Source organism: Pelmatolapia mariae, linkage group LG10_11 (genome assembly GCF_036321145.2).
Source record: "Pelmatolapia mariae isolate MD_Pm_ZW linkage group LG10_11, Pm_UMD_F_2, whole genome shotgun sequence".
NCBI lineage: Eukaryota > Metazoa > Chordata > Actinopteri > Cichliformes > Cichlidae > Pelmatolapia > Pelmatolapia mariae.
In genome coordinates, this window is record NC_086236.1 from 18,429,578 (window position 1) to 18,456,643 (window position 27,066).

Consider the following 27,066-nt stretch of genomic DNA (forward strand, 5'->3'; position numbering starts at 1 on the left):
TTGATTTATACAAAGGTCTCTTGAGCGAGGCTTCGTGTCAGTGTATTGTAAGTGTTTTATAAAGTATTAAGTAACATTTTTCTGTGCAAAAAAGCCTTAAGACATGAGAATCATATTATCAAGTCCCAATTATGTCAAGTTCTTTTAACATTAATGCAAATGCCAAGCCAGAAGAAGCCAAGAAGCAGGCAAGTGACATTTTATCTTATTTGACAATAGAATAATAGAAAAAGAGGACATCAGAAAATAAACAACTTGCATGACTGAGTGCATAATCTTTAGTAGGCAAAGTAGGCACGAAGAGAGACGCTGATATCTAATCTGGCCAAGAAACAAAGGAAAACGACTGAAAATTCACTGTAAAAATGAGTCTACTGTATAATACATAAACTAAAGTTTAGTTATACAAAGCAGGCAATTTGCACAGTAGTTTAGTCATTCTTTAATTTACAATCATACCTTCCCCGTGATACATGAACGGACTGATTACTTGTAAATGGCCTCTTGTAGTACACAGTTGTATACACAAAAGTTGATGTAATTTTATTAATACTGTATGTGCTTCAGTTTTTCCCCCACATGTCTTTGACAGTTAAAAGCAACAACAAAAAGAATAAATACAGTCTAATGAGAAGGGAAGTTTAGCTCAATCTGTCAATTTTCCAATAAATAGGAAATGAAGATGGAAAATCAGAATGAAAGAGTCAGTACTGGGGGACAGACAGTATTTCTAAAACACAGGTGAGAGATGATTTTGTGTCACTGCATATTAGCTGGTGTTTTTGTAAGAGCCACACGCACAAAAAACAAAAACCTCTAAACATTGAACTACAGAGCAAATGAATACAAATCCTGGAAAATCCACGATAAAAGTGCTTGTCAGCTACAACAGGAATATGATTGTAATATACAGTACACGTTCTGATTATGTCAAAATGAACTATACATAGAGGCATATATTACTCTTGCAAACTATATAACTCTCATTATTTGTATTCTGTGCAATGTTCAACAGCAACTTACAACAATAGGTTTTGGCAGAAGGAAACATCACTGTTTGACCGGGAAGAGTCAAAAACAGAAAACAGCTTTGAGTGCTACAAGTTACAATGGTATAGCTAGGCTAGGTTTGGCAAAGAGGAGGAGAAGGTTCAAACCGACCAATTAGAAAAATAATTTGTCAAACAAATTATGTAGAAAAGAAATTTGTAAATAAATAAATTCTTTTGCAAAAAGGGAAAAAAAAAAGAATACAGCAAATAATATGTACTTATTACAACTTTGTTCCACTGATGTTTCATTCATTCAGTTAACAACTACTTGGCGTGATCTTGTTTCTGTTTAAGTGCTGGAATATGTAGGCTATATAGACACCAAATCCACATATATATATATATATAAATATATACATACGTGTAAATATGCATATGCACAACTACAGTGAATTGTAGGTATGAATATACGAAAGTGCAAGGACTAGTTACTATTATTTTGTTTTGCTAGAAGGGCTCCGACTTTAGGGGAGGGGGAGCTGGTTCAGATATTTAGCCTTTTTTTTTAAACTACTGTGCTTTTTGATGCTTGTCTTTGGATCCCAAAATAAAACAACTTGCATATACGTAAACTCATCTTATGCCTAAACAGAAATAAAAAAATTTTAAAAAACAATGATAAGAATAATTTTAATTGTGCAGTGATCATGTCAGACTGATAAGGTGCAGAATGAGAATGATAAGCAGTTCCTTTTAAAACAACACATTCCTGAAGTTTCTGCAGAGTTCGCTGATGAATATTGTAAGGCAGTGACAAGAAGATCATTTTCAGAGCACACGAACATGCAACGTTGTTCAAGGAAAGGCCTGAGCATTTTTTTACTCATAAAGCATCATGTTCCTTTCAGGAAACAGGGAATCTTCATTGCATTGCCTTGTTTGCTGGATACTGAGTGTTGCCCATCTGCATTGCCAAAACAAAACAATTTAAGACTGACAGGCTGTGAAGATACACTTGGGGAATAGAGCTAAAAGGCCTTTGAGCCAGGGGGTTAATTTCCTGTTCATTTTTCCCTGTGGATAGTTGGTTCGTTTTAGGCTCAAAGCCAATCAAAGTAAACTATTATGCTTATACCTAATCTATGTCATTCATACACACACACACACACACACACACGTTTCCTTTTTTTTTACTGTGACATTGATACTAATCACAAATTTAGCCAAGTGTTTGTGCAAATAATTCCCATGCGCTAATAGCTCAGGCTTCTAGCTGCCTAAAGCACTCTGTTTCCCTCAATAACTTGACATTTCAAGTTATTAAGCTGAAAATTTTAGGTACCAAAATCGAATTATTGATTTTCAGGCACGCAGCTCTGTGAGAAGCGCAACACTGCCCATCTGCTGATAAAGCCCATCTCAAACCTCAAACTAAAACAGCTTGTTTCAGACAGAATCATGCAAAGCTACTCTAGTAGAGTCCAAGAGTAAAAAAATGAGGTGGAGAGAAGCATTATAGCTCAGCTTTATGGAAAGTTAAAGTTAGACAAACCAAGAATGACAAAATATAGACATGCCTAATTGATTGTTTAGGTGTTTTTGATGTATGCATATCTGTCTATGGACCTATTTTGCCATGTAACAGCAACGCGACTGTACAAGATGTAGTCATTTAACTTTGCAGGTGTATAGTTGAGCAGAGGCTGTTGAAAGTATGGAGGCATTTCATGCCCCTATCTCACATTCTTTTAAAAAACGCAAGTATTTGAAAGTCTCTATATGAGATATGTTTACCTGATTGATTGTTTTTTAAGATAGAAGTAATCCAAGAACTTACTGCCGTTTCAGTAATTATGGTTTCTATTCTTGCAGTAGTTTTTGTGATATCTAGCCAATTTTGTCTTTGAAAACATTAAAATTGCACGTTTTGGAAGTTCGTTCTTAATATCATTTCTTGTTCTTAAACTCTTGACATGAAATCCTTGAAGTATTTTACAGACAAAATGAACAGGAAATTAATTTGGACATGGAGCCTCTGGGAAGCGTGCAGGCATGTTGCAACTTTTTCTCTGCAAGAAATATGTGACATTGATTTTTAAAGCAGGAGTTGGTGGTGGCGGCGATGTCTTCCCCTCAGTCTACTGCAGATATCTGTAAACTTTAAAGCAATGATTGCCAGAGTCTGCAACAGCCACGTGTCCATCTGAGGTCAGCGCTAGGCCCTGGGGGCCGTACAGCGGGTCTGCCGAAGTGTTAATGTAGGATAAGAAGGACCCCGTGCTGTCAAACACCTGATGCAGAAAAAAAGGTCAGAATTTTCAGCAATTCTGTCACAACAAAATGTAGCAACGGCGTTAAAATTACATCTACACGTAAACTGCAAGCTGCCTCACCTGTATTCTGCTGTTACCCCAATCAGCTACAATGATGTTTCCATTGGCATCCACAGCCACGCCAGTGGGAGCGTTGAACTGGCCGTTCCCTTCGCCATGAGAGCCGAACTTGAACAGGAACTCCCCATCAGCGCTATACACCTGAGGCAAAAAGCCAGAAAAGTTTGGTCAGAAAAAGGTGTGCGTTGAAGATCTCACGGCCTCCCTTTAAAATAAAAATCACAGCTAAGGTCGCAAACTCAGACATAGGTCATCTTTTTTTCTTACCTTCACAGAGTGATTGTGAAAATCGGTCACGATAATTTCATTCTTGTTGTTCACGGCAACAAAATGCGGGCCTGGATGAGGAGACAGAAGCAGGTTATGTTGGTAGTTAAAGCAGAGACTGTTTCCTGTTGTTTATGCATTGCCTTCACTGTTAGTAGGCTGACTAAATGTAGTTTTCATCTATAGTTTGTCTAAAGCTGCAATTATAAAATAGGAAACCCTTCTGATTGGACGCGAGTAGTATGTTGTGCTTCTTTTCATGCAACATTTCAAGTCAATACTGAAAGTTAAATTATATGGAGAGGCTCAAGGCCTAAATCACTGTTATGCATGCACTGCCCAATCACAGAATATTTATATTGTCTTAGTCATACTGTAAGTGCTTACACTGATGGTTGGGTTACTTGTCCAGTTAACTTATCATTAAGCAGATCTCGAAACTGATTATATTAAAATAGCACAGAATGAGGTATTGGAAACAGTAAAATTCATTCACACTGATCTCTCTTTTCATAGCTGTTTTTCACCAAAAGCACAATACACACAACAAACTTATCTTAAAAAAGAATAATTATGATTCATGTAATTGTTACAATGGCATGTAATCTCATCTCTGATCATTGTTGCACAGGCACAGCTTCATCCTGCAGGTTTTTTTTTTTTCAAACAATCAGAGATCTCAGGAGGTCAGACACATGATCACGGATTTGGGTTAGACAGAGGGCACTGCACTGTGGGATTAAGGTTGCAGCAAGGCCACACTTAGTACTTACTGAAAACTGAGCCAGATTTATTTATGTTTGGGCCAAGTTTTTCTGAGTTGGAAAACAGAAGGAAAAACAGAAAGAAAGAAAGAAAGGAAGGGAAAAAAAATAGCTAGTCAGAGATAAAGACATCCAAAGAAGAAAAAGCTCAGGGAGGTGCAGGGGGCTGCTGCTGCCTGGCTAATGCAGTAATACCGTGGGAGTTACAGGCACACAGCCAGTGTTGTCTTTAATATTCTTCATGCTGTTTGCTGCCCAGAGCTGACGCTTTAAACTGCGCCTACATTAGTAATGGTGCTCACAATGAGGGTTTTTTTGTTGCTAATACTAAACAATGATGAAAAACACATTGCAAACACTTTCAAAATCCTGATTTACTGTCTACTAAAACAATCCTGTTATTTAGACTCAAAAAATATTTATGCATAAAATGAAGACTTGAAGTAATCTGATTACATGTAAATTTTCCATAAAACTACAGTGTACAACATTACATTTAATGGAATATGGTCAAATGAAATTTACTCGAATGGTACACATTGAGTTTATACCAACCATATTTCCCTTAATGATTAATTATTTTAATAAATAAACCTTTGATTTTTATGTATTTCACTGTTGTGCAGTCAGATATTTACCTTTGCTATTTTCCTTTAAAGAAATATAAAAAATGTTATCCTAAATAATGGAAGTGTGCTTTTATTTCTTTCAGTATATTTTAACTCACTTTAATTATTTTGCCAAATATTCAAAATTTCATAACAGATGTTTGCTTGTCTCCTCCCCGTCAGTGGCTGCCTCCTTCTCACCTGCAAACTGTCTGTCAGAAGTCCCTCTGCCTCCAAACTTGGTCACAAGTTTCCCATTGGATTGAAAGATGAAGACGCAGCAAGCCTTGTTGTCCACAGTGATAATGTGTCCGTTCTTATCCACAGCCACACCCTTGGGACCCATGAGCCGTCCTGCACCGATCTTATTCTGTGATGAAGAGACACAAAAAAGCAGTTTAGTACTTTTTCAAGCTGAAGGCAAATGGTGAGGCAGAAAAACACCAAAAGACTATTTTTTTAATAGATTTCACATATGAATAACCCTTAAATGACGCATTTACTGCTTTTCAGCCTGCACAAACTCAAAGATCTTACCTTAAACTTCCCATCAGGAGAGAAGATGCTGACCCACCGATTGTCATAGTCGGCCACCACAATGTCACCGTTCATGTCAACAGTGACACCCGTCGGTCTTTGCAGCTGCCCTGGAGACCGACCTCTGACCCCAAAGCGCATCTTGAATTGGCCGTCATTGGAGAAAACCTGCAATTGGGTCCATCAAAGCAAACTGTTTAGAGTGTACGGCAGAATACACTTGTCTGAATATCCTCCACTTCTGTGCGATCACTGTGAAACGTGGTTACACTGCCTCACCTGTATGCACTGGTTGTTGCTGTCAGCCACCACCACTCTGCCATTACTAGAGGCTGAGATCCCCTGGAGATTTGTGAACTCGCCTTTCTCTCTACCCCGAGAACCTGACAGAAAAAAAAAGGCAAATACTCAAGAAATGTGTCATTTACCATTTTCACATTAGTCTCCAGTCTTATACACTGTGCACTCATGCCGATCATTTCCCAAAGTATGCCATAAGTTTTGTTGGATTCATTTCCTATCTCCCAGGCTTGGGAAAGTTTGTTTAAAGTGGCATAAGAGTTCAAAAGTAAATTACAGAAACTTGCTTGAGTTAAATAATAATCTATCGCAGCATATGAAGAAGCTGCAAAACCTTTGAATGCCAGTAACATTTTTTTTTATCTCAGCCAAAGCCAAATTGTCTACAAAAAAAACTATAAAACAGTCAAGACAGATCAAAGTTTTATTGTGTAGTCTATTGGCATGAACTAGAAATTGCAACTGCCTGGAGCGGAGAGTGTCAATGTAAAAGCCTGTCTTGTGGTTTAGAAGCTAATAAATGATGACATAAGTATTCTTGATTTGTAACAAAGATAATGTAACTTGTGTAGGACATAATTTGCTTTTCCGTGTCTCTCTTACCCACTCTGTAGATGAGCTCATCTTCAATGGGGTTCTCCTTTTTCTTAGTCGTGCTGTACATACTGGAAGGCCGTCGCACTGCCTTCTGCCGTATGTGGCCCCCCGTGCCACTGGGGGACTTCACCCTCCGCTTCACATCGTCTGGAGATTGCGGAACATCTGACGGCTTAACTGCTCGCAGTCGGAAAGGGCTGCCACGTACCGGCTGTCCGTACAGCAGCAAAGAAAACGAGTACTCTCCCTCAGAGCGTAACGTGTAGCCCACCTCATATGTTCCATTCTTATTGTCCGTTATCTCCGTCTCTGCAGCCCGGCTCCCATCAGCGGACGTTATCTCTGCTTTTAAAACAGCGTTTCCTGTCCGCACCAGCTCCCCATCCTGCAGATAGGGTTCACCGAGTCAATTTCCAAACAACACAAAATCTTCAATATGCACACGGCAGCCACTAAAGAAGCACTTTCCACACATGCATGAGAAGCTTATAATAGATTTCTTTTGATAAAAGTAATCCCTGAAAATTGCCTCGGTGACCAGAGTAGCCCACCATGAAATAACTTTTGGAAACGAACTCTGATAAATGCTATGAATTTGAATGAAAAGCTAAATTGAAATAGCCACACACAAGAAAAGCAAATAAATGTCAGTAAATCCATTAAATGGCTTAATTTACACATATAGCAGAACAATATTATGATAGTAAAGTAATATAATTCTGAGACAGTACTTTGTCTTTTGTTGTCACAGTAATAGTTTGGTGTTGCCCAGTTGCTGCATGGCGGAGGCCCTCTCCTGTGGCCACGGAAGTGTGAGCCACAGCTGCTGTGGTGAGGAGAACACCCAGGTTCTGGATGGAGCGCCGCAGGCCCTCGGTCTCCACCTTGAACACACAGCACATTTGAATTTTTGAGTTTCTTAATATGTTTATATATTATTCTTAGAAGTGTGATGTGTATTGTCAGCATATAGAAAATACTATAAAAAGATTTAAACTATCATGCTACATCTGACCTCTGAGCTCTCCTTCAAGGTCAATAGATTGATCTGAGGGTCATCTGATTGCTAACAGTGTTATACAGACCAATCTAAAACTACATTTCTTACTGCTGTTGTTTATATTGGCAACATTTAGGAAGTGATGCTGGTATATGGGAATTGTAAATATCACTTTTGCTGCACTACAAGCTTCTTTCATTACATTTAAAAAAAGAAAACAAACTGAATATATATAAAAAAAATCCTATAAAAGTAAACACTGCCCACAGAGTGAGCTGCCTTGGTGGAGATTTGTCCTCTCTGAGTACTGCTTGTTATACATGTAGTCAAATTACAGTCACGTGAAAAATAAAAAGTTTAGACAGGACTCACGCAGACCTGCGATGTGACATTGGAGGAGAATCAGTCAAACCACCACAATAAAAACAGAGGTCACAACAGACAGCAGTCGTTACCTGGCAGTCCAGGTGTGCATTCTGATGAGGTTTCTCTGGGAAGTCATGTCTGGCCAGCGCGTTTACCCGCTCACTCATTTGCTTCTGAACCAGCAGCACCTATTCTTACAGGAGATACATACTGTATTTTATTTAAAGTCCCTTCCCCCCATCTGTACCTTTTAATACAGAACTATATAACTACTGAAGAACAGACATTCTGCTACGTTGCTACATGAAACTTGAGAGTCAAATCCTATAATCCTGTTTGACAGGTTGCTGGTATATAACAATTTGCCTGCCCACCTCAGTAGCACTACCATGGCTGAGAGCTTGCTCTGTGAAACTGCAACTGCTCTGAATATGTTCCTTCCCCTGGAGGAGAGCTGAAAGCTGGGCCTGCAGGACCTGTGCTCAAGAATGAGAAGGAATAAGAGAAAACGGGAACAGGAGGGTCAATAGAGCATGTTAAAACAATACTGAAGATGAGAAAAAGCAGCTGAATACATTAAAAAAGAGGAAAATTGGGAATGAAATGTCAAGAAAGTAAAAAAATAAATCAAAGCTCTTTATTAAGTCAGCAAGCTGAGACTGACAGCAAGTGACCAAAGGAATCTGTGGTGTCAAGGACAAATACATCAAAGTGCAAATGCATGAGTGAATGAACTGTCATCAACTAACCTTCTGCTTGGTACTGCAGATATTCTCCAAGTCTGTGATGAGGGCCGTCTTGCGCTGATGCAGCGCCTGTTCCAGCTCTTCAAACGTATTTGTAATTTCCGCTACTGCCTCATTCTTCCTTTCATTGAGCTGTCGAGAGATCTCACTCACCAGCTCGATGGCTGCTGTTAACTGAGGTAGCCTGCAACATGAAACAAGGTGAAAATGTATTCCATAGCAGCTGAACACAATGAAAATGTCTGACAGACGAGGCACGGCGTGCACAGATCGCCTAAGGTCTGGACCAAATGCTTAAGCTGCTTAAAGCTTTCCCGAGGTATCAAGACCCCCACCTGCTGTGTATGGCATCCAGCTGTGTCTTCAGCGCAGCCTTGTGCTGTTCCACCACATCCCGCAGAGGAACAGTCATGTGCTCCCTGTGCTCGCCCTCTGTGCACTCCAAACACATGGCTGTCTCACATGACTCGCAGTAGAACTCCATCACCTGCAGAGGGAGACAGAGCGAGTCATTCTCTTGCAAAAAAAGAAATGAATGTAATGTTCAGTTCCTTTTACACCAATTACTGCTTGAAATAACACGGAAAGGAATTTAGGTAAGGTGATGACTCGGGTAGTATATTTTAAAAGAGCTTCTCACCTTTCCTTCGTGGTTTGGGCAGCAGAGCGGCTTCCCTGCAGCTGCAGCACTGACTGATTCCAACACACTGCAGGCCTCTGGCCGCGAGCACTCTGGGTCTCGTTGAAGGACCTAATGCAATACATTCTTATATTCAGTGTGGAACAAGGAGGTATTTCTTTATTTTGTCATTTGTAATGCACATTTGAATTATCTGGCTAATGCATTGTGTTTTCAAACCTCCATAAGATTAGTGATGAAGAAGTTGTTCTGCAGGGCACAAACTCCTTTCTCTGGCAGGATAGATGTCTGCCGGCACACTGGGCATGAGAGTGTCAGAGACTCAGGGGGAATGTAGTTCTGGAGACAGCTGAAGGAAGAGGCCAACAAATATATAAATATAAAACTTAGATAACCAATACAGCAGAAAAAAAGAAGAGGAAGGTGTGAGGAAGACAGAGCAATCACATAATAAAGAGAGGCAGTGCCTAAATAGTGCTCCTGTCACAACAAATAGGGGAATAGAGTGGATTTAAATCAATACAGAGCCCACAGGCTTGAGAGAAAACATGCACACTCTCTTTGAGTAAGTGAGCATCTGGCAAATCAATTTGACTAACAGAGTCACTAAGAGGCAAAACAGTTCAATCATGAATACATGTGAAGTGCATTTTTTAAGGCTTTTTTTCTGTGCATCTATGTGTGCGTTTGTGTAGTTTGGATTATGGCCTGGCTTCACGCATGCTAGTAGTCACATCTATCCTGCTTGGCTCTACATGCTAAAGATTTTTCCAGGTTTGGTTAACAAGCCCACTGGAGCGTATCAACAACATAAGACGCTAACAAGGGAAAAAACCAAAGCCAGTCAGTAACTTTCAGGTGCAGTATGCAGACTGCAATGCATTCCTTGTCTACAGCCCAGGTGCCATCCCTCAGGTGATGTACAGCTGTACTTCTTTAGTTTCTGTAGTTAATGATTTGGCGATTAATACAGTAAGAAACCCTGAGTCAGTTCTCAGGATAAGTCTCTGTTGTTTTACAAAAGTATGTCTGGCAGCTGCTTAGGCTGCATGCTGGAACAATTATATTTAATTTATGATACCATACAAGCTCGTATCAGCCAAGCCTCCCTGTTTCTGCTTCTGAGAACAACTGAGAGGTTGAACAACAATTTTTTTTCTATCAAATATTTTGTCAAAAATCAAACATGAAGCTCAATGGGAGCAGCAGGCAGGGATTCAAGGGTAAGAAAATGTCATTTATCTATTCTAATTGCTTTTACTGTTGTTGTAAAATGTAATTATTTTGGCATCATTTCTATATTATGAAGTAGTCGTATCCTAAAGTTATGTGCAAAAATGACAATCACATAAAGAGGACATAGGGAGCAAAATGAAGCAAAGTAACACCCTCCCAAAAGGAATAGGCCCAGCAGGGGTTTGCACCACACCCCTCTTTAAAGTACATAAACCCACCCCAGCATTAAAACATCTGTCTGGAAATATTGCGTATAGCCCTAGACAAAAATCTGTTCACCTCAGCAGGACTCCACATCACATGCTATCCAGTTAAACCAGGGATTAAACTTGCCCTCCGGTGGGCAAACGCAGCTCAGACTGCATGGGGAAAAAAGAGAATTATCTCATACTGCGTGGCTTTTAAAAAGCCATTCGATAAATATTTGGTAGATCGTGGGTTTAGGAGCAAACCAGTCTGAAACATAATCCCGGTTTTCTTCTGCAGCCAACAACATGCCCCTTCTTCATTCTCCATCCTCCCACCATGACCCACAACAAGCTTTCAAAAAGCTTCCTCCTGCTTGGCTCGGCTCTAGCATTATCGCCTGAGGGGGTGTCATCCTTCCCAAGAAACTGTGGATTGAGCCACTGTAATTGTGTCTCTCAACAGTGAGCCTTTTCTCAGACTGCAGTCCTTGACAGTCCCTGATGCTGAGGAATGCACTTATCCCAGCAGCATCAGTGACGAGAAGCGCTCTGAGCTTTTTAATTGTGTGTAGGGATTTGCAATAGACGAAGTTCCTCTATTGGCCAGCATGTAGGTATGACAGGAATTCTATGATAACAGGGTAAGAGACAGGATTTACTAGAAGAGAGACAGGTATGGTATACAATGTACTGTAGCTCCTTTGAATGACGAGCAGCAGTGCGAGCAGCAGTAATTAGGACTCTTGACTGTTGTCATTGACGCAGACAGCACAAACATTAGTTACCTTTCACAGAAGGTGTGCAGGCAGGGCAGGACCTTGGGGTTGCGGTAATGATCCAGGCAGATGCTGCAGACCAGAAACTGCTTGTCTATCTGACGCACCACAGGGCTGGTACTTCCAGCCTCGCGTTTGGCCATGGCAAAGGAAATTTAAAGCCACGGACAACGACAGCAGTTAACCTAATAAGAGAAAGAGAAAGATGAAAATATTAAAGAAAAATGCTGCACTCCAGCTTTTTCTTCGGTCTTCTTTGCTGAGCTATTGTTCAGCAAACTTTTCAGAGAAGGTACCAGGAACCAAAGCAAAACAAAGCTGTTTAATGCCTTGATCAGAACAAGCACACTGTTATGCAGTTATTTCTAGGTTAATACCAGAGCAACGTCATCTGAAAGAGAGCTGAAAGAGGCTTGCAGTTCATGCTCAGCAGATGCAGATGAACCAGTATGGCCAAATGCATAACACATTAAAGTTATAAAATACAAAAGTAAGCAAAGAAGGCGTAAGAAAGAAAAGACTTTGTAACAAGCAAGTAAGCACTCAACAAAAGGGTTGTTTTTTTGTTTTGTTTTTACAAATCCACAATAATCCATTGAAACAGCCGTAGTTTTGAACATACAAAAATTTAAAAAAAAAACATAAGGAGTTTAAGCTGGAATAGGCTTAATCTCTTATTTTATGAACCACACAGCTACATTTTCACATTCACAGCAAACAGTACACCTCTGTAGGTAGAATTTACATGAAAGCCAAAATCCAATTGTAGGGTGACCAGAACAGAGAAGTCTGTTATTGTTCTCACATTAGGGGGAAAAAAAGGTATATATATATGATGCAAGGTATGGATATTCTGCCTAGCAACACAAACCCCTGCTGCCTCCACATGGCCCACTTTCACATTCATCAGTGCAAGGCCAGCAAGTACGGCAAAAATAATTACAGCAGTAAAAAAAATGCTAGTGAAGCATCGCTGTGCACTTACTGCAAGATCAGGTGTTAACTGAAAACAAGCATCCAGTGCAAATATTGTACATACGTAACAAAAGGTCATAACCACATTGCTTGACTTGATGCGTGGCTTAAATTAGCACTTTTGTTGAATGCTGTTAATCATTTTCATCTCTCTGTTGCTAACAGCAATGAATTCAGCCACATTTTCTCAGTAGGTCAGCACATGCATTATTCATGCATCAGGCATGCACTCATGTGCTCATACAGATGGAGGGATGAGCGAAGAGTAGTACATGCCTCAAGTAAACACACAATGATAGGAAAGCAGTTATAAACATTACACACACACACAGACACACACTGACAATCATTATCCCCCCACCAGACTTTCCCTCCTGTCTGCACATCTGTCGCTGCTGGATCTAATACAGCTCTCAATCCCCTGTCCCATCTCCGCTCGTGTCCTATTGTTAGTTGTTGCCCACCGAGCATGAGCACGCGCACGGACACTCACACACCAGAGTGGGTAAAAGCCAAGCTGTATCTTTCCAGTCTTTGCACAGAGGATCCAATGACATACAGTCCCTACACTGGGAGGGTAAAGGTCATATCTTAAGCCATCAACTCCAAGAACAACATGTCACATTTGTACTCGGGTTAAAGACATGCAGGGTGTCAAACGGAAATGATTAGTGGTAAGTAGCTTATGTTTTGTCTAAATCGAAATATGCATTGTTCTCCATAAGTCCTCTGCTTTAAACCGGCATTTCAAGAGTATCCAGTTGTCTCTGCTGGACTCCAATGAAAAGAAGCTGGAATGTCTCCCGAGTGTAGAAATAATGGGGGGATCAACTACAGGATGTATTTGGTTCTTCAGCACAGTTCTCACACTTCTCCGTCATTCTGTTTTTCTGTACTAGAACACACCGATACTAATATCATCTGTTATGACGTCCGTCTAAATTTAGACTCGTGTATAAGTGACTAGACGAGGAAGCAATGACAGTGAGGCTAAAATAAGACCACCGGTCCTCGGGACTGCAGGACAGTGAGGTGACATGTGTCCATTCGTCTACTGCTGGTTTCACAGCACTTTTCTTGGGTGGACCGCTGTGAAAGAAGAATGCGGAGTCTGAAAAGTGCCAAATAATAAGTACTCTTCCTTAAAACACTGGAATAAAGATTAAAGTAGCAGTGTGAGATGATGCAACTTTCAAAAAAGAAACTTAATTTAACATGTTTTTGTTTAATTATTATTTTTGTATCTAAACTATAGCTGAGGCAAGCCTTTTGCACTTTCGAGCTTTAAAAAGAACTTGATGGAGACATGAAAAGCAAACGCTGTAACATCAAGAAGATTTGACCGCCGTGGATGCACATGACTGAATACACTCGTGCGTGTACACGGTTACATGAATTCAGCAGACCAAGTTTTGACACGGGCCCCATCTTCATTCATGCTCACTTAAACTCCTAAGTAGGCCACGATGCTTAGTTTTGATGGTCTAAAGTACCCATGACCAGTTTTTAACTGACAGGCTTTAAAGTGAGTGAAGGGAAGCAGATTTAGAATTTAGACTCTGCAGTTAAAAGCAGTGGGATGGGATAAAGCCAAACACATTCAGGATGCATGAAGAAAAATTATGCATGAAGAGGACGCGTCTTTGAGAGAGCTGCCAACTAATACCATAAAAGCAAAAATGTGTCATAATTCTCCTGGCCATTATAAACACAGTAATAATAGCAGCAATGCTGCTGGTGACCTTAGATTAAGTAATTCCCCAAACTCGCAGTATTATAGTATTTGAATGCTGAGCTAATTGTTTTTGTGTGTGTGCTTAAGCGCATGTGTCACGTTTTGTTTACTGTTGGCTTTACAGAACACAAAAGTGACCATGTTCTTTGTCTCATTCACGACTGAAACCTCTGCTGGTGCTTTACCCTACCACAGGATCCTCACAGTTTGGGTGAACTCTCTCTTACAGAACAGACATGCAGATAAACCTGAAAAAGTGGCAAGGCGGGATATTAAATGTCTTCTTCTCGCTTAAGAAGCATGGTGGGAGAGATTGGTTAGAGCGCGAGACATTTTAACAGGCCAGAGAAATAATGCAGAAGTATGATACTCTCTGTTGTCTTCTCACTGTGATACACCTGTGCAACACTAACAGATAAGAGCTGACAGCCTGTGTAAACACACAAAACACCAACACTCCACTGTGATGACAGGTGAGCTGATACTGTAAAGTTACACACACACACACACACACACACACACACACACACACACAGGCAAACATGGACATGAAAACAAAAACAAACAAACACAAAGTCGACAGAGACACTACCTACTGTCGGTGAAGTGGAGTACATCTGTCTAGAAGACTTCATGGCAATTCTGTGTTAAGCCACTGTAGCACTCAAGAACCAGCACACGCCCTGAGTCACACACTCTTGCCTTCTAGTCTTTCTCCTCTGACCGCTCTTCCTTTTCCCGTTTCCTTCTCTCGCTTTCCCCTTTTCCATGCAAGGCACACGCACTGAAGAGGGCTGAGCGGGGATGACAACAAAGGGTGGGACTGTAAATTGAAAGTCCCTCCTACTGTCAGTGCCGTTTACAAGCATGAGCTCACTCTATGCCCTCCTACTGCTGCGCTCTGATTGGCTGGGAAACCTAAACCAGCAACCAAGATGTATTGCATCATGGGCCAACAATTTGCGCTGGACTGGAGGGTGTGAGTGTTGGACAAAAAATCTTAAAATCCAAAGAACATCTTGCACTCAAGTCCTGCTGAGTAATAATTAAATTTGTGAAATACTTTGCACAATGATTAGAATATATGTTATATTTGTATAATCTAGTATCCAGTTATGAGGAATTATGTCATTACTTGGCCAGCCAAGCATGCAGATGCATGCTTGCAGACACATTTAGGGCAGCCAAATAAAACAGACTTATATAATTCATGAAGTCACTTACAAAAAAAACTAACTTTAAGTGAGAATATCAGAGCACATGCCTCTCCATCTAGTATCAAATTACACATATGCACGGATTAAGACGGACACTCTGAACTGAAAAGGGGATTATCATTATGAAATTTCTTGCCGTGGGATAATTTTGCACTCAATCCCTTAAATGCCCCGTCCTTGTGATGTGGTCAGAGTATAATCTGAAGCCAGAGGTGACGATTCCCTGACAAAAAACATCAATCTACATTTAATCTGTTCAGATTAAGTCCAGTCTTCTCTCCTCCCACGCTCTACTTCCTCTGCACCCACCCACACACACACCTACCTTTCCAAAATTCTGTCATCCTAAACTCAAAAGCGCAGACTGATGTGCTGGATGTAACAGGAAGTAGAGGGATAAGAGGATGAAGACAGAATGAGATATGAGCAGCCGTCTGAAGGGAATTTATTGTTGCCTCATCGATGTTCTGGCACAGTTTTGCACATTTTTGTGTGGCATTGTATGGCACTTTCAAAGCACAAGGAATTTTTGTAGCAACTTATAACTGCTAAACAAGCGGTTTGAAAACTTGTGCAACTTGATAGTTACAAGATAGCACTTACTAACATGTCGCCATTGGATGAAACAGTCTACAAGCATATCTTGTTTTCGTGTTCCATAGAGAGGGTATCTGGCGTGACCAATATACTCAATGCATCACTGCAGCATGGGCCGCCTTTTCAAAAAGGCCCTTGTCATCCCTGCAGTGAGCACTCGCACTCGAAAGCATTATTGGTTCTCCACAGTTTCTGCTGAAGCGACAGTTCGTTCAGAATATATGACTCCTGCAGTTATTAAATGGGAAGAAGATGAACCACCACTGGTATCACCAATGAGTCCCTTGAAATAAGTAAAGGTAATATGAAAGGAGTGTGCCGAAAAAAACCAGAGCAATTATGTGCTTTGAGATATGAAAATATTTTATTTGAATTACAGGTTCTCTTTTTCATTCCAAAATAAATAAAGTTTGCAATTAAGTGTCTTTCATTTTTATTACACTATGAACACACAGCTGCAGTTAAACCTGCGACTTGTGTAATGTCAACAGTCAAAAGAAACCGTTCTGCCTCAGGGTCGGAGTAATGACAGTGATGAAAGGGATGTTCCCTTAAAACCCCAAAGAAATAAAATCCAACCCTCACTTCAGGGAGTGAACAAAGAATGATCAAGTAATCAAATAGCTTTCACGCTGCATTTATTTTTAATAATTTTTTTGGTGGGGCCTTTGGTGTTCTTTTTCTTTTTGTCAGTCCTGCTGTGAGAACTGACACAAAGTGGCAAATGATGTGACAAGAAATGTTACATAAGCGTGAGTAACAAGGGGTAAGGGTGTTGCTGTACTTGCTTGGAGCCAATAACATGCCGACTCCCAGTGCTGCACACCTGATATTTTGCTATTTTTTCCTTGATCTTGTTTTCTGTTAGGTGCTCTACCCACATGATGTAGTGTTTCTCTGCCAAACTCTCTGGAAGCTCTGCTGAGAACATTTGGAAAGATGTGGAAATGATGGAAATTCAGAGAATTAAAAAAAATCAATCAGAAGCAACACAAGGAACATGCAAATACTGCTGGTTATTTATTCTACAATTACAAATTGAACAGGAAAGATGAAAAGGAACATGATACTGAGATCTTAGAGACTGCTGTGATGGTGCTAGAGTTTGACAGCTCCAGGCCTGACACCATTCCTCAAACACACACATAAGCTCTTCAATTCTGAGTCATACTATAGCCCCACAGCAGTCACACGGCAGCCAGCAATCACATTAAAAAAACACACACCTCACTCTCAAATTTGTTCTCACAAAGACATATACACCAACATAAAATACAAAGATGGTGTGTATGGTCCAGCACGTGTAATCCCCCTTTGTGTACTCAGCAACCTTTTATTCTCTTGCACAGTCCACTCTTAAATCCCTACATACATGTATGTATTTCTATATATAGAGCTATCAGTTCTCATTCCCTTCACACACCAGGCACGTGCCCAGCATTGCAAACGCACTGTGCACGGATCCTCAGATGACCAGCATAAAAATGACTCCAACATTAAGAAGGAGCCAAACATTTACATCAGCCTCTCTTGTGCATAACTACCGCACATAGTATAGACCTGCAGTCTTTTTATGCAAGCTCTTGTGCACACATTCATGTAAACTGGCTATAGCATCAACACTTCAAAGCATGGCCACAAAGCCCTCACGGTTCATTTGTTTTTTAGTATCCATCAGCATGTGCGAATGTGTGCAAAGTTACCAATGAAAAAAATAAAGAGCATCACAGCAAGTACTGACCTGCATAATGCTGGCTGTTATGCCTGCATAAGGTTTTATTATATCAGGTTTTCTAACTGAATTCTCGGCAAGTTATTGTCTAAATACAGATCATTAATTCATCAGACAGATTTGCTAAGACTATATACATCTACTATTGTAAGAAAGACTAGTTACTGTCAGCATGCAGTAAACACAGGTATACTGTACATGAATGTCACTTGACTGAAGGTTGGAAAGAAAATAGTGATGCTTTCTGTCAAATGCAGTGGCAGTTATCTGTCTTTACACAACAGCTGGCCTCGGGGAAAGCAGGTGTGTGCATGCATAAATTGTGCAGCGGATGTTCCACTTAACACAAATTTCCTTTCGGCTTTACAAACTAGCGGAGGCCAGTGTCTAAGTACCAATAGTGTTGACACATTTCCTTCTGCAATTATTCTGTAAATGTTAAATGTCACACTTTTTACTCCACTCTCTCTTCTTAGACCATTAGTTCTATATTCTAATTGTAAACTGCTGAAAAATTAAAAATTAAGTATGAGGACTTAAACAATCTTAAACTTCAAAGGGTTAAGGATTTTGGTTCCCGCTGACCACTATGTCATTTAGTTTGTAAGAAATTACACGATGTATGTCATTAAAGAGTTTCAACTAGAATTAATTTTTTCAAGCTGTGTCCATGAGCAGAAAAAACCTAAACTGGCAAGCAAACTTTTCCAAGTAGAGCGTCGACTGTCTCCAAGACAGCCTGGTGAAATTCAAACAGAGCATCAGAATGAGGAAGAAAGCTGATATAAGTGACTCTGAATGTGGCAGATAGACTGATCTGTATTGATCTACTGGGCTTTTCCTGCACAACCATCTCTAGGGTTTACAGACAATGCTCTAATAAAGAAAATAGAAAAAACGCTTTGTTGATGCCAGAGGTCAAAAAATAATGGGCAGACATGCAGTGTGCTCATAGGAAGGCAACAGTGACTCAAATAACCACTCGTTACAGCCAAAGATATGTAGAACGGCATCTCTCAGCGCACAACATGTTGAACCTTAAAGCAGATGCGCCACAGTAACAGAAGAGTGCAGTCGGCTTCACTCATGTCAACTAACTTTGGACTCGTTACCTGGTCTGATGAGTCTTGATTTCTGCTGCAACTTTTGTATGTAAACAGCATGAAAGCATGAATCCATCCTGTCTTGTATCAACAATCCAGGCTAGTGGGGGTTGAAGGTGTGGGGGGTAGTTTCCTGGCACATTTTGGGCCCCTTAGTGCCAACTAAGCATTGTTTGAATGCCACAGCCTACTTGAGTATTATTGCTATCCCTTTATGACTAGTGTAACTGTCTTCTGATAACCTGCTAGCTAAGTGTAGCTAATAAAATGGTCGGTCAGTGTATATAATCATAGTATATGAGCAGAAGTTGGTGTTTCAATTATTGTCGACTTGCTCATTCACTAATATTGCCACTATTGCCTACATGTTTTCATAGTAGTCTGTTAGCTAGTTACTGCATTGCCTTGCTTGTTTTGTGCTGGATGGCAATGTGCACTAAGGTCTGTCAAAATAATATTATAATTCCCCGCTAATAGATTATTTACACATATTATTATGTGTGGTAATAACATTAAATAAGTATTAAGTTATCTTCAGTACTGGCATGTCATACCCCTAAACCCTTTCTGATGATGAACTTTAAACAACATCACATCATACTCTGAAGTCTTCATAGTTAACTCGCAAAACCTGCAGAATAATTGGCAAGTACAGCCTCTAAAATCAGTGTAGCAGCAGAGTAAAGCTGTACCCTGGAGCAACACTTTTTAATCCTTATGCATTTGCTGGAGTTTAATGTTCAGCCGATACACCTCTGGAATAAACCATAAACAAAATATGTTTCTGTGTCTGCTGCAACCTGAAAGCCATTTTATCCATCGACGTATTCACTTTAATGCAAACAGAACTTCATCAAGAGATTCTTGCATGAATAAGATCAAGGCAGACATCAGCACAGAAGTTCAGCTGCACTAAGCCTTGAGAAACAGATACACGAGCAGCTCAGATAGGGAGATACAGCCTCCTTCACATCTCTCAGTGTGTATGATTAAGGGCCAGTGTATGAGAACTCTCAAATTGTAACAACCTCCTAATACGTGACCAAATTTGGAGAGAAAAAGATGCAACCCCTCTCTTTTTGGCTCTCATTTGAACTGAATAACAAAAATTCTTGTGACATTGGCATTCATTAGTCTTGAATGGTTTTTACACAGAACATCAGAACAGAATTCAAATAGCCATTTATGAGCCTGTAACACAGCAGTGTGTGCAAATTTTATCCCACAGTGTAAAATATACTCCAGAATACTGAAGTTAGATACAGCACATTCAAAGAAAATGACACGATTCGCAGATTCTTCCACTTCTTTCTTTTCCCTACCCAACTCTCCCTTTCCCAGCAGAGAGAATTATTTCAGCGAAAGAAGAGCATGTGCCACGGGGTAGAGGAGCTGATCCTGAAATAATTTGTTTCTTTAAATAACTGGGGGAGTAGATGCCCTGAGCTAAATATATATTTACATAAACAGATAGTTTCATCTAACATGGCATAATAAAACCATGTGATATTAATTTCAGGTACGCTGAAGTATATGGGACCTTCCTTATCTATGGGTTTTTTGGTTGTTTTTTTTTTGGAATTTAGCAGTTCAGGTAACCATGTGAAATGGGAATTTTGCTAACATACCCATCACATAGCAGAAACCATCACCACATAAAGGAGGAAAGTAACTCTCTGGTTGCAAGGGGCAGAACATCTCGTTTCAGTGTGAAAATGTATTTTCTCATGGTGCTCATTCTAAGCAGGCCTTGCCATGCTGAATCATAAATGTGCATTACAGCTGGGATCCCTAACAGGGTGAAAAGTCATTAACTTGAGGGGATTAGAAATTCCGTCATTTGTTCGTCACGCCGATAGGTCAGCGGATTAATCATTTGCACATCCTTCAAACTCTGTGCATAAATGCTGTGCATAAATACTGTGCAAGCAAAGACCTGGAACGAATGTCTAAAGCATACTCCAGGTGCACAAAATAACAGCTCAGTTTGACAAGACTTGGACCAGAATGACGACAGAGACAAATCAATACCTCTTTGAATCCATCTTAATTCAAAAGAAATAGGAAAGGTTTTCAAATGTAGTTTGGAAGTATAGTTCAGGATTGCAGGATTCTAGTGGATTGCTGCCTCTCTCTAAAACTATACTATAATAACCAGTCATTTGTGATGCCAAACCTAATGTTTACAGTAGTCTGTCTGCTTTTAAGGCCAGATTGCTGCTATGCTGGCAAACCAGGAAAACAGGGAGGACGGACTGCTAACTGACATGTTACAAACACTCACACACAAACAACGTGTGGTTCTCTGGCAAGAATGATGAAGTGGATGACAAACATTAAGTGCTACCTTGTATTCACTGTCCACACACAGCAAGACAGACCAACACAGGCACACAGCTAAAATTATCAGTTGGTCTGATCTGAGCCAAGCTGTGCAGGAATGTGTCACAGGAACCGCCTGTATCAACATATTAACACACTGCTCACGCTCCTGCACGCAAGTATGCATGAACACACGCAAGTGTGCAGGTGTGTAAAGTTTCAGCTGCACATCACTACTGTGGAAGGATATCATTTAAAAACAAATAAGTAAAATGACAGATTTTCCCCATACACAGATACTAATAGAGTTTAGATGGTCTTTCAAATCAGCTGCCTTCCTAACTGCACTTAGAGCATGAAGAAAGCATTTTTTTTTATATTTTATTTACAGAAGTTTGATCAAAGCTGATTAGAAGTGCTTTTACAATTTTAATTTGATCCCAGAAGAGCATTCAGACTCTAAGAGCTACAAAATACCATCATTAATCCACAGTAAATTCTCCTATTTGCCCTGTGTATCTTTAAAAACATTGTTTTTGTGTCAGGCTACAGCCTGCAATATGCTACAACATTAAACCTGCTGATCCTAGCAAGTGCACGCTATTTTACAACCACAGAGACACCACAGTCTTAATTCTTTAATTTCTAGCAGTGGTAAATTGTGGTATACAGAAATCAAAATAATTTTTGTGGTTTTTATTTCTCATACTGATTACAACATGTAGCACAGATCACATCTTCCACAGGCCTGCTTGGTATGCAGCCATTGCAGTAACTATCTGGGATCTGTTTTAGGAATATCGTCATGACAGTAATTATATCAGTTTGACATAAGCGACCCATTTATTCTTCAGTTGTATATACAGTATATTCAGCGGACACCCTTACCTCTACCATAGAGCAGGAAATGCCTGTGTATATAGTGACAGATTTTTTTTTTTACCCTCTCTGGACATTCAGATCACAGTATATAAGAAATATTCACTGAAGCATCTCTGTGCAACTATGCGTAACAGAAGACTGCCAAATGGAAGCTTTGTTTGCTGTTGTTACATGAAATGTTCTTACAGTAAGGACTTTACTATTGCTGAGCCCCCCCACAGGGACCTGTCTAAATATATCCAGTGACATGACTACGTCTCTCAGCTCCGTCACTAAGCTTTCACTACATGACTCTCTACTTACAAATAAATACAGCTAAATGTGGAAAACCTCAGTTATTTATCACACAGATAAATACTGTGCATATGTAAGCATACACATACAGATTTATTTTGCAAACAAACAAGGGGCAAGAATCCACAAAGGAACACTTCACTGCTGCAAATGCAACTGTGCCTGGTAAATCTATTAACAGAATCAGCTTTATTGTCCAAGTATGTGTACACATACAAAGAACTGGGTTCTGTTCTCAATATAAACAGAATAGCCCAAAAGAAATGGACACTACAGACATTATCAACATATAACAATGTGTATCAGTGATAAGTATTATGTATATAATGTACAATGATACGTTGGCCAATAATCTTTGACTTTATTGATGTATTTTTTGCCCCAAAGGCACAGATAAAAACCAAATTCAAATAAAAACTAAATAGCAAATGTACAAAACATAAAGTTCATATATGCCGTTGCATCTCTCAGATGGACTATAATAAAAGACACACTCGTCTTCAGACTAAAACTTAAGTTTGAGCTGCACTTGTGTGTTTGCGTGCCATAAGTATGTTCATCACAAAGACCTGATCCCTTCACCGAGGGGTTCATATCAAAACAGCAACAAAAATTTGACAGTGCAGAGTGGGTTCAACAGGCACCACAATCATCTTAACACTGCTCAGGTCTGCAAGGAAGACAAAGAATTAAAAAAGCAAGGATGATCATCTTCACAAATCATGCTCAGCTGTTACTTTTGTGATATATGATGTAATTAATATATTTCTGTCATGCTGTTAGTAAATACTTAACTGTGCATGAAGGGAACAATTACAAATTTGAGCATAACAGCTTTCCAACACTGTGACAAACACCCTAACAAGTCAAATAGGAGTGTATAACAGCTACAGCACAAACAGAGCAGAAAATCCAGTAGTAACAGTATCCATTGATTGTGTTTTCATGGTTAAGTTTACATCTCGCCTGGCTCTCACCCTCCCATGCAGCTCCAGTGACATCCCTCCCGTGCCAGCTGGACATTCCAGTCTCCACTTCCCCCACGATGACCAGAGGTTCTCTTTCAAACCTCACTCAGTATCTCTATGAGAGGCGCCTTCTGGCGTGACCAATCAGGGAAGCTCCACTACCCCTACATCTGTCTAAGACAGCCCAATCACCTCAAAGTCACAGGTCCTCCGAAACCCTTTAATAGCAGCCCCTGGCCCCACAACACTCTCACTTTCGTCCCTGAGAAGATCACAAGAGCTCCTCAGCAGTCAAGAACCTGGATTATCCATTTATCTGTCCTACAGTTTGGGATGTCAAGGTAGTCCTTGAACGTGGGTTTTCCTAATTTCAGGATTATTTTTTATAATGTTGTAATTACATTTTCATTACATAAATATATTTTTCTGGTAGTAGTTGTCACATTGATGCAGACTGGTGCCTTATCAAGCTTATATGTCAAGTACAAGTGTGCTTGTGTTACTATTTGCTAGTTGTCAGAGCTAAGCATTAGTGGTTATGACTACCACTGAATCCTCTCAAGGAAACGCTGACAATGGCAAAGTTAGGGACACAGTCTGCTGTTGCTCAGTCATTTATGGGTTGACCATGTTGAGGAAAGACCTCCATCTCCTCTGCATCACATGTATGGGTGTCAAACAGGCACAACTGTCGCTGACAGAATTGCTGCAGAATGCAAGCCAAAATCCTGGAACACCATTTGCTAATGTTGGTGGCCTCAAAACTTGGTCCCAATGATAAATCCAGCTCAGCAGGCGCTTGAGACCCTGGGGCTGAATTTTCCCCTCTTTTAACCAGCTCCTCGACTCTGAAGGGGAGTATGGAGAAGATAAGAATGACATTAACATGGAATTCATAGATGACAATGGATAAAGATGAGGAGGATGCTATTTGCGCTCCTGATCAGGAGTAGCTCCATCAGTGGGGAAACTCAGGCCTCTCCATCTCCCTGTGAGGTTGACTTATATGAGATATACAAGGATGTGGCAGTCAGACTGTCCATTAACTAGCCTGGAAAGCTGGATGCCAAGTGGGAGAAGCAGATGCTGGTACATCATCTCCACCCAAATCAAAATCCCACAATCACATCACCAAGGCCAGCTCTCCCATGTAAAAAGGGAATATTTCAAAGCCTCCATGTACCAAATGGTTTACAAGTCAACAGCACAGCCTGTCTACTCATCACTGCTTTGGTTACATGTTGAAGTTCAGGGTCTGGCTACTGAGCTGGGGTTGGCATTCACTCACTGCCTAATTTTGTTGTTCTGTCCTGGGATTTACTCACAATGTTGGAGCTACTCTCAGAACTACCTTTGGACTACATTGACTTAAAGGCACTTCCATTCAAAAATGTCATATTGCTTCCTTTTGCAATGGCAAAAACAATCAGTGATACGATTTATCTAGCCATACTTCCTGTCTGCAGTTTTGCCACCAACTTCATCGTCATCTCTAAGGTTATCTAATCTACTTATCTACCTACACTGGAGCTACTGCCTATTTGCCTAATGCCATTTTCCGACGGCAGCCATGGGCAAGTTCGTTTTGTCCTGTACACAAAAACCTGGAGAACATTTGGTTACCAGGGTTCTTGGTTACCTTGGTTCTCTGAAAACCAAGCAAGGTATCTCACCAAACTGCCCTACTTGCACATGGAAGAAATACATGAAGAATGCCTGATTCTTGGCCAGAGGGCATTATGAAAGGGGTCAGGGGACCCGTGTCCTGGAAGTGATTGGTTAGATTGGTGTCCACAAGGCACTTCCCATATTGAGATCTTTCAGATAATCGGGGTTACTCTGGTAACCAAACGTTCTCCTGGATCACTGTTTCAATAGTGCTTCAAGTCTCAAGGCTCAAGAGAGCTCTGTTAAAGCCATCTACTAATTCCCTCATATGCCTGAAAACAAAGTGAGGTTGCGCTAGGAAGGATTTATGTTGAGATCAAAGTATAATACTGGTGACAGCTGAAGTGTAAACCTCCTGCATTACATTTCACTTCTAGTTAAGACATTTCAGAAACAGAGAAATCAATCTTGCCCCAAGTTTAATGCCACAGCATTATTACCACACAGACAGCTTGGAAAGATATTTTTTTCTTTCTAATAGGCTGTAGAAGGATGTCACCTAACATTTGTGGTGAGAGATATTTTATCTTATAAATTGTGGAGAATAATAATGATAAATTGGTGTAAGCTGAAAACAGGCTGTTTTCTCATACTTTAGGCAAACCATTTTTATATATAAAAAGCTTTTAACAGCATGCTGCTTCAAGCCGCAAATTACATTTTTGAGTGTCTCAGAGTCTGCAATCATGTCAGATTATGAACACAGTAACCTATTCACCACAGATAACTACACATCATCTCGCCACTCATCTATAATCACAGTCAAGTCACTCTCATAGAAGGTGTCTTGCATACACAACCAAGATATGGTTAGTCAGGTTATGTTACATGGCAAAACCCAATCACAGGCCAGCAAATGGCCTGCACCATTATTCTGCATACAGACAACATAGGGTGTGTGCATCCACCAGTGGGAGGTAGGGGAAATAAGGGAGAGTGATGGAGTGGAGAGGGAGACATGAGAGGAGGAGAGGTATGCACCCTCCGCAAAGGGGAGAAAGGAAACTGTGTAGGTGGAGCAAATATGTGCTGGCATATCGGTGGGATGGCGTGAAAGATAAGATGGGATGTCAGAGGGGAAAATTTTTACTTACAGCAGATTCCTGAAAGATGAAAGAGAGGTGGGAGGAAGTTTCAGCGCGCTCTCCTCCGGAGGGAGCGATATCCATCCACAAAACCTGACATTGTCAAAGCAAAAAGCACCTCACACACAGAGACTAGTAAGACAGACAGAAGCAGGGTGTGTGTGCGTGTGGGATCTGGCTTTAACACATGTATGTTTGTGCTAACAGGAGGGAGAGATAGAAGCTGAGAGAGAGCGAGAGAAAGAGAGAGAGCCAAGAGATACAGAGATATTGTACAAGCTGACTGGCTGGTGTGAAAATGGGAGGGGGCCAAATTGTCCAATAGTGTAAGAGATGAGCAGAGTGAAGAGGAGATGGCAACAAAGACAGATTTTTTTCCCCTCCATTTCCTGCTCTCGGTGTCCCTTAACTCTTCGCCTCTCTTTTTGATTGCGTGTGTAAGGATAATGAGAAATATCCAACAAGCCAAACTGTGAGACAGTCACTCATTGACATGAGGAGAGACTCTCTTTTCTCATAGAGATGTGGAAGATGAGATGGGAGGACCAAAAATCGTCTGAACCCTGTTGGAAACTCTAATTTAGTTGGACATCAATTTAAAAGAGTGATGAAATGAATTATTTAATGCCATATAAAAGAGAATCAGAGGGAGGTGGAGGTAGGACATCATCTTTGTGAGTTATTTAAGAATCTAGAGAAACATAGTGGTGAAGATGGGAAGTACCGTAAAGAATTTTGACAGGCAAACTGCTGCAGTGTTTCTTGTATGATCTCTATATGTATGGACAGAGCAGGCACCGTTTGCCTCAAAAGTGTGAGTGGAGTGCCTGTGTGCATGCGCCTGGGGGTTGGGACCGAGCTGTCTTCCCATGATTTTTGCTGCAGGAACACTATGTTGCCATGGAGACTGCATCCAGAGCAGCAGAACACGCAGATGGCTGCTCCCTCGCTTTCCCAAACCATCCAGTTAGCTTCTCATCCCTGACATGAAATTCACAAAATCTGCACCTTCCGAAATTAAAAGAAAAACCTCAGGTATACCAAATTACCCAGACAAACTATAGCTAACGGCCTTTTG

The 27,066-nt window shown here is 40.5% G+C and overlaps 1 protein-coding gene across 3 annotated transcripts; it reads right to left on the minus strand.

Moving 5' to 3' along the window:
- Nucleotides 1-426: 426 nt before the first annotated feature.
- On the minus strand, nucleotides 427-26,200 carry trim3b (tripartite motif containing 3b). 3 transcript variants are annotated; one of them, XM_063485523.1, is made up of 17 exons: nucleotides 25,998-26,200; nucleotides 11,420-11,595; nucleotides 9,430-9,559; nucleotides 9,211-9,321; nucleotides 8,906-9,057; nucleotides 8,574-8,754; nucleotides 8,199-8,300; nucleotides 7,914-8,012; nucleotides 7,190-7,342; nucleotides 6,465-6,843; nucleotides 5,841-5,944; nucleotides 5,562-5,729; nucleotides 5,226-5,394; nucleotides 4,426-4,467; nucleotides 3,653-3,723; nucleotides 3,386-3,526; nucleotides 427-3,283 (listed from the first exon to the last, which is right to left on the minus strand). In XM_063485523.1, exons 2-17 carry the CDS (start codon nucleotides 11,551-11,553, stop codon nucleotides 3,131-3,133), a joined length of 2,289 nt encoding a protein of 762 aa, XP_063341593.1. In that variant the 5' UTR covers nucleotides 11,554-11,595; nucleotides 25,998-26,200; the 3' UTR covers nucleotides 427-3,130. The 3 variants fall into 3 exon arrangements, with proteins under 3 accessions (XP_063341593.1, XP_063341594.1, XP_063341595.1); XM_063485524.1 differs by lacking the exon at nucleotides 4,426-4,467; XM_063485525.1 differs by lacking the exons at nucleotides 11,420-11,595; nucleotides 25,998-26,200 and adding an exon at nucleotides 10,726-10,841.
- Nucleotides 26,201-27,066: the final 866 nt, after the last annotated feature.

Coding starts and splice junctions, on each gene's coding strand:
- trim3b (XM_063485523.1), bottom strand. CDS start 11,553: ATGGCCAAACGCGAGGCTGGAAGTACCAGCCCTGTGGTGCGTCAGATA. Junction 8,013..8,198: donor GCCATGGTAGTGCTACTGAG/GTGGGCAGGCAA, acceptor CTGTAAGAATAG/GTGCTGCTGGTTCAGAAGCA. Junction 3,284..3,385: donor GGGGTAACAGCAGAATACAG/GTGAGGCAGCTT, acceptor TTTCTGCATCAG/GTGTTTGACAGCACGGGGTC.